The sequence below is a fragment of the Eptesicus fuscus genome, chromosome 4, assembly GCF_027574615.1.
Source record: "Eptesicus fuscus isolate TK198812 chromosome 4, DD_ASM_mEF_20220401, whole genome shotgun sequence".
NCBI classification, from domain to species: Eukaryota; Metazoa; Chordata; class Mammalia; order Chiroptera; family Vespertilionidae; genus Eptesicus; species Eptesicus fuscus.
The window spans coordinates 35312938-35326795 of record NC_072476.1 but is presented as its reverse complement, the minus strand read 5'-3'; the positions used below and the strand labels follow the sequence as shown (position 1 = coordinate 35326795).

At 39.2% G+C, this 13858-nt stretch overlaps 1 protein-coding gene across 2 annotated transcripts in view; it reads left to right on the top strand.

Moving 5' to 3' along the window:
• Positions 1 to 13858, top strand: part of SLC12A2 (solute carrier family 12 member 2) — a 99751-nt gene that overhangs the window by 69120 nt on the left and 16773 nt on the right. For both annotated transcript variants that reach the window (XR_008555794.1, XM_008141366.3), the window contains exons 15-18: positions 248 to 347; positions 3959 to 4070; positions 6643 to 6783; positions 11281 to 11387. Coding sequence is in view for 1 of the 2 variants with exons in the window: in XM_008141366.3 (XP_008139588.2) it covers positions 248 to 347; positions 3959 to 4070; positions 6643 to 6783; positions 11281 to 11387 (460 nt within the window). In the remaining variant the exon portion in view is untranslated. The remainder of the gene's footprint in view (positions 1 to 247; positions 348 to 3958; positions 4071 to 6642; positions 6784 to 11280; positions 11388 to 13858) is intronic.

Here is a 13858-nt window from a genome sequence, read left to right as displayed (position 1 = left end):
ACATAGCATGTCTGCAGCCCTGTCATCTCCATCTTTTCTAAATTGTACTTTCTCTTTAAATGCAATGATAGTTCACATTAGCATTTTCATAATGTCATGCTGTGAACTTGAACTATTAAAATTATAATAGTTTATTTTAGCAATTGACTTTTTAAACGGGAAAGCATTGTTTACTTCTCTGTGTGTCTCATTGGTTACTGATTGGCTGTTAATATTGGTGTTCTGCATGAACACTATCTTCCCACAGATGTGAACTGGGGATCCTCCACACAAGCCCTGACTTACCTGAGTGCACTGCAGCATTCCATTCGTCTTTCTGGAGTGGAAGACCATGTGAAAAACTTTAGGTAAGTGATAAGGTAATATAGAAACATTTGTCTTAGGTGGCAATCAGTTATTCACTTATTGTTCAGTAACATTTTTGTATACTGGTATTTCATGAGAAGTTCTCTAAAAGTATACATAGAATATTTGTTGTTGTTGGACTTGGGCAGTTTATTCAAGAACAAGGTTGAGGTTCTTAGTTATCAAATTTTACAAAGAGGTAAATTATCATCTACAAAACGTCATCTGAAGACTTCTATTTTTCCACTGATTTTTTTAAATTTTTATTTTAGAGAGAGAGTGGGAGAGAGGGAGGAAGAGAAAGAGAGAGAGAGAGATCACAGTGAAAGAGATACATTGATTGGTTGCCTCCCACACATGCCCCAACCAGAGCCAGAGATTGAACCTGCAACCCAGGTATGTGCCCTTGAGCAGAAATCAAACCTGTGACTCTGTGGTGCTTGGGCCAACACTCTAACCACTGAGGAGCAACAGTGGCCAGGGCTCACCTAAAGACTTTGATTTATTTATTTTAAATATTTTTACTGACTTCAGAGAGGAAGGGAAAGAGAGAAATAGAAACACCGATGAGAGAATCATTGATCGGCTGCCTCCTGCACAGCCCCTACTGGGTAGAGAGTCCACAACCTGGGTGTGTGCCCTGACCGGGAATCAAACTGTGACCTCCTGGTTCATAGGTTGATGCTCAACCACTGAGCCACGCCAGCCAGGCTCATCTGAAGCCTTTTAAATGGTAGGCATCATCTTCTCTGTGACCACTGAAGTCATATAACTAGCCTATAACTACGAAGTAAGAAATCCATAACTATTTTTTACATACCTTATTTTGTAATTTTATGGTGTTACATATTTTCATGTTAATTGCTTCTTTCTCATCTTTGACTAACTGAAACCAGTTTTAATGACAGTCAATGTTGTAGAATAGAGTATTTATTACTGTTTTTCTCAAATGACTTTATATTTTATTTTAATAATTTTTTGAACGGTTATCAATTGAAAAATTATTCCATAATGTATGTAAGTAAACACAGAAATATGTCGCATGTTTGTCAGTGAAGCAAAAGGGAAAATGATTTTAAAGAAACCCTAAAGAGAGGATAAGCACCAGAAAAGATTTGCTATACCAAATTTCTCCCAGTAGGAAAGTTTTTGTGTATTCTTTTTATTTGTTTCGACCCACTTCCCCTTTTTTGTCAAATGAAAAGTTCCCAGAGACCACAGATCTTCAGCTTTGGAGTAAAGAGAAATTGATAAAAGAAAAAGTAATGAGAGGCCCTCTCTAGCCAATAAGCCCTAGCCTAATAGGATTGGAGAAGGACATCATAATGATGGAAATAATTTGGGTTTGTCTAGTTGCTTCTATTTCCCCCCCCCCTCACCTGAGGATATGCTTTTTTATTGATTTTAGAGAGAGAGAAAGAGACATTTATGTGAGGAAGAAACATTGATTGGTTTGTCATTCATACCATGAAACCCAGGGATGTGCCCTGACTGAGAATTGAACTAACTGAGCCACCCTGTCCAGGGCTGTCTATGAAAACTTTAAAACAATCCTTATTTTAATTTCTTTAACACATTGCACCCCTGCCACGTCCAGATGCATCTACTGCCTCTAACTCCTAGGCATTTGGATGATTTTTTTAGATGTAAAATCACGTAGCTTCACAGATTTCTGTTACGCTCATTTAGGATTTAGCTTTTTCCTGATTTGTAAAATTCTTTATTCTTCTATCTATTTTCTAGCTATTAGTATTTCAATACTGTTGTAGCCTATTGTAAATATTCTTTATATTTTCTTGGTGTTGTGCCTTAAAAAAATCTCATGATATCATGAGATGTTCATACTCTGTCATTGTTATTCACAGTCATCCCTAATATATTTTGCACCATATCTTTTTTGGTATGATAAAACTGTACCAAATTATGTATGCCTTTGTGCTATGTTTACTGTTTAGTAAAGATAGGGACTACAAATTAATTTCCCAAAGTAATAGGCTATATTGAGTATAACTTAAAGTACCATAACAAAAAGCTGAAAAAAATAGTGGCTAAATAAGACAGACATTGGTGTTATGTGATATTCCTGAGACGGATGGATGATTCATGGTAATTAGACAGATTTGCTGCACTTGGTCATTTAGGTCACACATTCCTTGTATCTTCTCAGCCATTCCCTAGGAGGTGTTTTTATCTAAGTGGTCAATGTCATTACCACATGGTCTAGCTTATAGGAAAGTATGGAAGGTGGCCAGCTTCCTTATTAAAGGACACGACCTGGAAACAGAAATATCATGTGGGCTGTAAACCAATCATGAGGCTAGTTTTAGCTGCTAGAAAGGCTAAGAAATGTAACCTGTAGCTGGGATCCCACCTAACCTGCTAACGCTCAGATGGGGACAGTGGACTATATTAGCGAGCTGGGCCACAGAGGATGATTTCACTTTTGATTGCTCCAAAGCACTGCTCCCAGACAGAACTGGTTTTTCAGATAGCTTGCTAAAATTGTGAATGTTAGTATATTTTCCATTTTTATTCAGGTTTTCATGCTTATTTTATGAGTATGGTCAGTAACTACCCTAATAATTATGTGATTAAAGCAGGATTTTTAGTCTGTTTGCTTTTTATTATTTTAATTATACAAATTCTTGTTTTAAAAATTTTTTGCTTATCTGTTTGAACTTATAAAAAGGATACCTAAATATTTTTTCATCAAAAAACTGATTTCCATTTGTACTCAGGGAAAATAAATATGGAAGTCGTGCCACTGTCATTTTAATTGAATTTTTTAAAAAATATATTTTATTGATTTTTTACAGAGAGGAAGGGAGAGAGATAGTTAGAAACATTGATGAGAGAGAAACATCGATCAGCTGCCTCCTGCACACCCCCCACTGGGGATGTGCCCGCAACCAAGATACATGCCCTTGACCGGAATCGAACCTGGGACCCCTCAGTCCGCAGGCCGACGCTCTATCCACTGAGCCAAACCGGTTTTGGCTTTAATTAAATTTTTGTTCTCACCTTAATTAATTAGATTTAAAACTTTTAGTCCAAATACAAGTCTTTTTTTTCACCACAGGTGCTTTTACTTATATGGCAGCAGCCATAAAAATTAAGCTAGAATATAGAGGGCTAATATTGCAAAGCAGAAGTACTAGTAATTATCATGTGATCAAGCTAAGAAGGACAGTGACCTGTTTTTTGTACATGAAGGCAAGGTCATGCTCTGAGGAAGTTTTATGAATTCCATGAAAGAACTGGGATATTTATTACCTTTAGAAGATGCAAAGTTGTTACATAATTTTTAATCAGTATGGTCATTTCCCTCTGTAATAACTACCAGAATCTTTATATATAATATTACCTATTACTTTTGAAGAACATTTGGATGATGTTTGTTCTAAGAAGGTTCTGTTTCTGCATTTCTCATATATCAAGAAACCCTGGCTAAAAGGCATCTTTTATGAGAATCCTGTGGCCTGTGTCTTGAGGACACTTACATAAATGAAATTCTAGTGTAATAATATGTTCTTAGAGAAATAACTTAAAAGTCATGTCCATGTTGCCAAAAACTTAAACTCTAATTTTGTTTTTATTTTCAATCTTAAATTAGGCCACAGTGTCTTGTTATGACAGGTGCTCCAAACTCACGCCCAGCTCTACTTCATCTTGTTCATGATTTCACAAAAAATGTTGGTTTGATGATCTGTGGTCATGTACATATGGTAAGTGTTTGTTTTGTTTTCTATATTAAAACATTTTTTACTCTGTGTATATAATTGATAATTTGTGGGGCTTCATAAACCTGAAATAATTTGGTAAGATAAACAAATCTGTTGCATGTGTTTTTTGAAAAAGGCAGTTATTTTTGTCATAATGTTTTTGCTGCTAAACTGTCTTAAAATCTTATTTCTAAAACAATATTAGTATTTGAAATCTTAATTGTTTTTCTTATTTATTTTGAGTAGATTTAGCAAACTATATTGCCCTTATAGAATGGTTTGGTTAGGCAAAGTAGCTTCTTGATAACTAAGTAAGGGGGCTAAATGAAATTTAGTATGTATTTTTTCTTACTGATATTTCTCATTAAGTCTTGAGAACACTGGGAATATTTACTTACCAGGAAAAAAAGTTGGAGGGGGTAGACAAATCACCATGAATATCTCTAGTGTTCAGTGTATAAGAAGAGTAGAGCGAATACTGAATTTACAAGTTCAAACCCTTTTAATCATTAATCTTTGTTTTAACCATGAGTAAAAAAAATATTAAAAATAGTGGTAAACTTTTGTCCAAAAGTAGTTTTCTGTTTTTTGGCATCTTGGCTATTGAAAACAGTCACTAGAAGATGAATCACCTGTTCTGCATAAGAAATTGGAGTAATTATTTGTCAGATTAGCTTTTCTCCCAAGTTCTATTGTTTGGCGCTAGAAATGTGTGATGTATGCCCATGTGCAAGCCCCTGCTAGATTTGCTCTTCTACTTAAATAGTAGCAAAGTCAAAGCTATGTTGTGTGTGTAGGGTGGTGGAAGAACACATTAAGACACTGATCCCACTTGGGACCTGAGGAATTTTCTAGTTTGTCTCCAAGTTCATCAATTCAAGTTGGGATATTGAGCACAAGAAATTAGATATGGGGCAATTTTTCTATGAAGAAAGATAAGTTGTATTTTCTTTTACTTATTCATGTGTAATTAGAGAATGCTCTTAAACTTATTTTTAGATTTTTGTTTTATACATCCTATCTAATAAAAGAGTAATAAGCAAATTGACCATCACTCCAAGAACACAAGATGGCCACCCCCATGTGGTCAAAGATGGCTGCCCCCAGTGTGGACACAAGATGGCCGCTACAAGATGGCCTGCAGGGGAGGGCAGTTGTGGGCAGTTGGGGGGAGACCAGGCCAGCAGAGGAGGGCAGTTGGGGGTGACCAGGCCAGCAGAGGAGGGCAGTTGGGGGAGACAAGGCCAGCAAGGGAGGGCAGTTGGGGTGGACTACACCTACAGGGGAGGGCAGTTGGGGGCATCCAAGCCAGCAGGGGAGGGCAGTTAGGGGCGACCCGGCTGGCAAGGGAGGGCATTTAGGGGTGACCAGGCCCTCAGGGGAGGGCAGTTAGGGGTGACCGGGCCAGCAGGGGAGGGCAGTTGGGGGTGACCAGGCCTGCAGGGGAGGACAGTTAGGGGCAACTAGATTGGCAGGAGAGGTTAGGGGTGACCAGGCCAGCAGGGGAGAGCAGTTAGGGGCAATCGGGTTGGCCGGGGAGCAGTTAAGCGTCGAACAGGCTGGCAGGGGAGTGGTTAAGGGGTGATCAGGCTGGCAGGCAGAAGCGGTTAGGGGCAATCAGGCAGAGGCGGGTGAGCCGTTGGGAGCCAGCAGTCCTGGATTGTGAGAAGGATCCCAGATTGGAAAGGGTACAGACTGGGCTGAGGGACCCCCCCCCCCCTGCCCCCGTGCACGAATTTCGTGCATTGGGTCTCTAGTTTGTATATAACACATTTATGTGTTGTTTTCAAGGATCACATTGAATTCCAAGTTTAAAAAGCTCATTTCCTGCCCAGGCCAGTGTGGGTCAGTGGATAGAGTGTCAGCCTGAGCACTGAAGGGTCTTGGGTTCCATTTCCAGTCAAGGGCACACTCCTGGGTTGTGGGTTGGGTCTCTGTCCCCTGTCAGGCCTGTGTGAGAGGCAACCAGTGGATGTCTCTCTCCCCCCACCCCCCTTTTTCCTTCTCTCCCTTCCACTCTGAAAAGCAATGGAAATAAATATCCTCAGGTGAGGATTAACAACAACGAGAAAGAAAGATGTCCTTTATTATTTGATTGTTTAACAGAAGTATGAAGAAAAAATGCATTTATATTGTATAGCTCACTTTGATTTTCAATAATATTTCTAGGTTACTGAAAATTCATAACATACATTTCGGACAAACGGAGAACAAGCTGGGAAACTTGTATGCAACATAAAGCTCTTTTTTTCTGCATAATCTTTGCTCCAGATTCGATAACTTCTACTTGCATTTACTTAATATAAAAAACTTCTTATTTTTCATTCTGTGTTTCTTCCTCTTCTATTCTCTCTTCTACAGGCACTCCCTGTGTGCCTTTACTGTTGCTTCAACTCCATCTTTTTATAATCAAGTATTGGAAAGAATTCACTTACGTGAAAACGAAATACCGTTATTATACTCTTCTCCCCAACCCCCAATGTTCAGGCACCTTGTTTAAGCCAATATAATAGATTTTTATAAATGTGGAATAGATTATCTTTCAATTAAAGATATAAATATTTTTACCTTACAGGGGCCTCGAAGACAAGCCATGAAAGAGATGTCCATTGATCAAGCTAAATATCAGCGATGGCTTATTAAAAACAAAATGAAAGCCTTTTATGCTCCAGTACATGCAGATGACTTGAGAGAAGGAGCACAGTATTTGATGCAGGTAAATTTCTTATGCCTTTCAAATGATATTTTAGTTTATTGTAAGCTTTTAAAAGCTCTCATTCTAGGTTTCATTCTTCATATTGATATAGATGGTAAAACTTTAAAATATCTTTATTAAAGTAAACTACTAAGATTAGTATAATTTGAGCGTTAAAGGGACTATAAAAACAATGTGCTTTTGGCTTACTGAAGAACCTATTATCTTAGCCATTTTCTCTAACCATATTGGGTTTGTTTTTGTTTTTTTGTAGGAGTATGATGTAATGGTAGCCCTTATTTAGTTTTTTAAAAAATTCTAGTTCTTTATTGTATTTCTCACTTTATTTACTAGTACTAAACTTATACTTCTTTTTCAGTTTTGTGTTATGGCATAGTAGCCCGATTGTGGGATTTAGAATCAGCTGTAGGTTTAAAAGCTAGCACTGCCACTTCCTTATTATGGATTTTAGACTGAGCAAGTTAATAAAATTCTCTGAAACTCAGTTTCCTCTCCCCTAAAGGTTTTGGGAAGCAAAAAAATGGGTTGATACAGTGTTTGCCAACAGATTTTTATAGGAACCCCTTTCTTCAAAAGAAGCTTTCTCATTGTGTTGTGGAGCTGTTTTGCTATATCGAAGTTGGAGGCTCAGTACTGTCACCTAAGCCCTTTCTGTTTTGTGTTTCTTAAAACTTGACAAACAGGGTTAAGAATAGATTAGGCAATCCTCAAGATTCATAAGAGGTGAGAGTGGAGTTGCTTTGGCAGATATCATGAGACAATAGTTATTAAGACACTGTGTTATTGAAGTAGCAATAAAACAAAATAGAAGAAATAGGGCCACCCATTTAGGAAATTTAATATTTGACCGAGGTGGCATTGAAAGGATAAGCCGGGACAATTGATTATACATGGATTAAAGACCTGTATGAAAGGTAATTTTTAAAAACTTTTATAATATAGGAAAGACTTTTTAAAAAATGAGACAATGCTTTCCTGCTTATAATGAAAACGAAAAAAGGAAGCCACACACCAAAGGAGATAGATCAGAATATACAGGGTGGATTTACAGTTATGAATATTTGTATTAGTAACTATCATATTATTTTCCATACGAACAACTGTAAACCTACTTTTGTCCACCATGTATAAAGCAATACTATCTATCTACACTAATAAAAGAGAAAGATGCAAAATGACCATACCTTCACAACGCCCACCAGCCAATCAGGAGTATGCAAATTAACTCAACAAAGATGGGCTAATTTGCATACACCGGCGCCGAGCGGCCGGGGGCGGGACGCTTGCGTTGTCACCATGGCGACGATACAGGCGTTCCACACGGCCCTAGCCACTCTGGGCAGTGTGGGAAGGCAGAAAGGCGGCTCCGGGCCAGAGCGAAGGTGGAAAGGCGGCTCCGGCCAGAGTGAAGGCAGTGCCGGCAGCCAGGGGACACAAGGCCCATTCTTACACGAATCTTCATGCATTGGACTTCTAGTATATATATAAAAGGCTAGTATGCTAAGTGTCTGACCATCCGACCGGCCACTATGACGCACACTGACCACCAGGGGGCAGACTCTCAACGCAGGAGCTGCAGTGACATACACTGGCCATTTACAGAGAAATGGCACCACGGACCTGGTGCCCACAAAGCAATACTCGGCTTCCCCCAAGTGGGACACAGGCCCCATCACTCCAGAGCGACACCCCACCAAATCGCAGCCCACACTGCCGAGACCCCATGGTGCAAAATGCGGCCCAGAGCCCAGCCCAGCCCAGAAACCGTGGCTGTGGTCGCCAGGTAATGACGTCACGTAGCAACGCCCGGCTTCCTCTCCCTAGTGCAGTGATGGGCAACCTTTTGAGCTTGGTGTGTCAAACTTCACCAAAAAACTGAGCATAACTCGGGTAGTGTGTCACTTTGAGGAAAAAAACATTATTTTGCAAATGTTTCATCCTCAGGAGCAGCAAATGTTTCATCCTCGGCATGTGGCCGCCTTAGCGGCCGCTTGTCATCAGAAATGGCTACACGTGTTGCGTGTCATAGGTTCGCCATCACTGCCCTAGTGACCATCCTCCTTGAAGTTTCTTAAGCCCAGGAACACAGGTCGAAACATTTTACACTTTAACCAAATGTCTGTGAAGCGTTTTCCCATGCCTCATCTCATTTGATCCTCACAGAAGTCCTGGAGTAGGTAGATAGGAAACTCGGTAGAATCCTATTTTCTTTTCATTAGCCAGAAAATGGAGATTTAGAAAGCTTAGTAACTTGACCCAACTGAAAAGAAGTAAGAAAGGGTGGACCTTGAAAATGACTTCAGGTTTTCTCACTGCGCAGAATATAGTCAAATACTGCTGCAGTTAAATATTTTACCCTTCATTCTCCCTGCATGATCTACAATAATAATCTGCTTCATATTGATGTTTACTGCTGTGTTGCTGACAATTACCTGGAAGAGAAGTTGGAGTGCTTCTCTGGGCTGGGAAAAGTTTAGCTAAATCAGAAAGCAGGTCTAATTAAGCAAATTTATCTATATATAAAGCTCTTGCTGGCACCAATCGCACGCGTGTGTTTCAATCTGTCATTGTCGATTGTGAATTTGGTTGTCACTTCTAATATAGGGAAAGGGTGAGCAGTGATATTAAAATATTTCTTCTAATTAATTTCCTTTCAATGTGCACGGATTCGTGTACCGGGCCACTAGTAAATTAGTAAGAGAAAAAAGGGAGCAAAAGATACCAGGTGAAGAGGAAACCTAAATGATAGAAATAAAAATTAAAACTGCATACCCATCAAAGTAAACCAAAATTAAGCCTGCCAAGTGTTAAAAATTATGTAGAGCAATTGGTATCTTTGAACTGTGTGGTAGATTGGACAATCACTTTGGACAGCAACTTGGCAATGTTCTGCAAATTTCAAAGTGTGGATATCCTAGGACATGGGTACCCTAGGACATTCCATTCTTAAGTGTATACCTTAGAGCAGTGGTTCTCAACCTTTCTAATGCAGTGACCCTTTAATACAGTTCCTCATTTTGTGGTGACCCCACTAGCAGGTCCCTGCTAGTGGTTCTCAACCTGTGGGTCGCGACCCACAGGTTGAGAACCGCTGTTGAAGAGCCTAAAACCATCGGAAAACACAGATATTTACGTTACGATTCATAACAGTAGCAAAATTACAGTTATGAAGTAGCAGTGAAAATAATTTTATGGTTGGGGTCACCACAACATGAGGAACTGTATTAAAGCGTCATGGCATTAGAAAGGTTGAGAACCACAGCCTTAGAGGAAATTTAACACGTGAAAAAGGCTATCTGAAACTTCTTACCAACAGCATTTGTGACAGTGGAAAAAAAAAAAGAAGAAACTTCAGCCTTCAGCTGTAAATCACAAAATTAAATTGTGGTGTAATAACACAATGGAATTCTATATAATGGTAAAAGGAGCTATATATATCAACAAAAATAAACTTGAAAACGTATTAAAGAAAAACTGCAAAGTTATGAATAATTTTAAAATATAAACTTTTTAAATATGGAAGTTTAAAATATATGCCTGTGTGTGTCTAAATAATGGAATACATAGTGAAAATACAAAGGGCGCATGAGAAAGATACATGGGACACTTGATGAGTGCTCTTGTAATGTTTACTCTTTTAAGCTAGGCGGTGGGTACATGATTATTTATTACTTTATTCACCTTTGTGTGCAAAATATTTAAATAATTCAAGTAGAATGTGACTCCCGTTCATAAAGTTGGTTCTAGTGGGTAAATCTTGTTGCTTTTTTACCATTTATAGAAACATTTTGATAACTACTTATATATTTAATAAATGTTATGGAAGAAAATATTTTCTTAGAGCAATGGTTATTAAACTTCATTATGCATGAGAATCACCTAGTAGACTTGTTAAAACACACACTGCTAGGCCCCACCTTTGAAATGATTTCAGTAGGTCAGAGGTAAGACCCAAGAATTAGCATTTCCAAAAAGTTTCCACATGATGCTCTTGCTGTATAGTTCAGGCACTATACATTGATATTTCCACTTGTAGGGAATATCTAGGACAAGCAAATTCTTAGAGACTAAAGGCAATGTTACCAGGTCTGGAGGAAAGTAAGAGTGAGTGATTATTGCTTAATGGTTACAGAATTTCTGATGTGACAGTTTTGGAAATAGGTGGTGGGGTTAGTTGTACAACATTGTGAATATAATTGATGTTAATGAATTGTACATTTTAAAATGGTTAAAATAGCAAAATGTTTTAATTTTTTTACCACAGTAATACACACACCCTGGGAATCAAATTTTAAAATCTTACAAAAGGAGTGGTTTATTGGTTTTGGGGGCATTTAGTATTGATGTGATTCAGAACTGTAACCAACAATGCACTTAGCCTTTTGCTTAGAGGTTTTAATGGCTATTTTCAAAATATATAACTGAGAAAACTCCTGTTACTATGATTTTTATAAATGACTAAGTATATCTTAAAGTTGTATTTTTCTTTTATTTTAGGCTGCTGGTCTTGGGCGTATGAAACCAAACACACTTGTCCTTGGATTTAAGAAAGATTGGTTGCAAGCAGATATGAGGGAAGTAGATATGTATATAAACGTATTCCAGTAAGTATCCTTTTAATTCAATAACTTGGTTCAGAAAATGTTAATTTTGAAAGCTTGCACTGATTTTTGAAGCCTGCTTTTCATATAGTCTTTACTAGTAGAAGCATAAGAATGAAAAGAATCACACACTTATCTGGGTTTTGAATTGATCTATTAATGAAACATTTTGACCGATCTTTTATCTGTCTTTTTATAGACATGAACATTCATACATATATAGGGTGTCCCAAAAAAATGTACACACACACTTTGAATAATTATAAAGGCAGTGTTTATTAAAAACACATTTCCTTTTCAAAACTGAACTATCAGCTAAAGTGTGTATAGATTTTTTTGGGGAAACCATACACACACAAATGCACACACACACACACACACACACTGAGTGGCCAGATTATTATGATCTCTGAACGCATAATAATCTGGCCACTGAGTGTGTGTGTGTGTGTGTGTGTGTGTGTGTGTGTGTGTGTAATTAGAGGCCTGGTGCATAATTCGTGCATGGGTGGGGTCCGGCCAGCCTGGCCAGGGGGAGGGGACATGGGCGGTTGGCCGGCCTGCCTGCTGGTTGAGGGGACAATTTGCATATTAGCCTTTTATTATATAGGATGTACACTGAGTGGCCAGATTATTATGCGTTCAAAGATCATAATAATTTGGCCACTCAGTGTGTGTGTGTGTGTGTGTGTGTATACAAACACACACACACACACACACACACAAACATGCATATAATTGGGCTTCCCATTTAAGTTAGTAAGCTTTTTCACATCACTAGAACTATTGTTGCGCAGAGTTCCTGAATGTTGTCCGACCCATCCCCTTCTAAGTTACCCTAATATATAAAAAGTCAGGGACCGTCATAACCGAAACAGCCAGATGGACAACTGAACCAACAGGCTGCGTGGGGCGACAAGGCTGGCAGAGGGGTTAGTGAGGGACGACCAAACGACTGAACAGGCTGTGTCGGGCGACCAGGCCGGCAGAGGGGGGCAGATGGGGGCGACCAGGCTGGCAGGCAGAGGCGGTTAGGGGTGATCAGGCTGGCAGTTGGGGCAATTAGAGGCGATCAGGAAGACAGGCAAGCAGTTAGGAGCCAGCGGTCCAGGATTGTGAGAGGGATGTCCGACTGCCAGTTTAGGCTCGATCCTAAACCGGTAGTTGGACATCCCCCAAAGGGTCCCAGATTGGAGAGGGTGCAGGCTGGGCTGAGGGGACCCCCCTGCCTCATGCATGAATTTCGTGCACCGGGCCTGTAGTGTCATAATAATATCTGATGCTGAGGAAAGCATTTCATCACTGATATCAACCTCAGAGGTTAGATTTGTTTTCCACTCAAACTAATTTTGCAGTTAATTATTTGGTTCATCTATTAGGTTATTTATTTTTCTTTTTTGTTGTTATTTATCTTTTTTTAACTTATTGGGGTGACATTGGTTAACATAATTATACAGGTTTCAGGTGTATTGTGTTCATCACCCCAAGTCAAGTCTCCATCCATCACCATTTATCCCCCATGCCCTCCTCCACTTCTTTCACCCGCCTCTCCCCAGCAATCACCACATTGTTGTCCATGAGTTCTTTTTTAAAATGTACTAATATGTTTTGCTTTTCCACTCCTTAAAGTATAAGTTCAGAGTTTACTATTCATGTTTAGTGCTATTTCCAATGATCTTTATCAGGTGCCTAAGTTTTTATTTACATCATTTTAACTTTCCTATTAGGGGCTTTCTAGTGTTTGGGGTTTTTCCTTTTGTTACTTTGTCTTTCTGATTTTACTCTGTTCATGTTGTTATTTATTTCTCTTACTGGAACTCCTCTTTTATGTATACATAAAGTACATAATTATTTGCCTGTGTCACATAAGATGTCTTCTCAGATGCCTTAAAACAATTTGAGAAAGTAGGCAGATCTCATACTTTACTTTAAAAATCTCTTTCTACTGATAATGTAGAGTATACAATGAAAAAAAAAAAGTACACAATAAATAAGGTTTCCCAAGTAATTGTTAAATGTTTTAAGTAAAAATGAAAGCTTTGCTGGTTTTTCACACGTGTTACTGCCCTTTGGCTTCGGGTTTATACTTTACTAGTTGCCCGGTGCACAAAATTCATGCACATTAAAAGGGAATTAATTAGAGGAAATATTTTAATATTGCTATTTGGCCTTTCTCTATAATAGAAGTCTCAGAAATGAAAGGAAATAAGTAAAATGTATATGAACGCAGGCAGCTTCACGTCCCAGGCCAGGGATGCACACAGGCAGCGTGACGTCAGCACTGGCGGGGGGAGGGACACACGCAGGCAGTGTCATGTTACTGCTGGGCAGCCTCCACCGATGGCTGCCTCCTCCGGGGACCACCCCCAGCCCAGGCGGACTCTGGGCTGGGCCACGCGGAGGCCCTCCAGGTGATGGCAGTCCGCGCCCCCCACTCCTGCTGTGCATGCCTCCTGCTGAGCGGTCATGACATT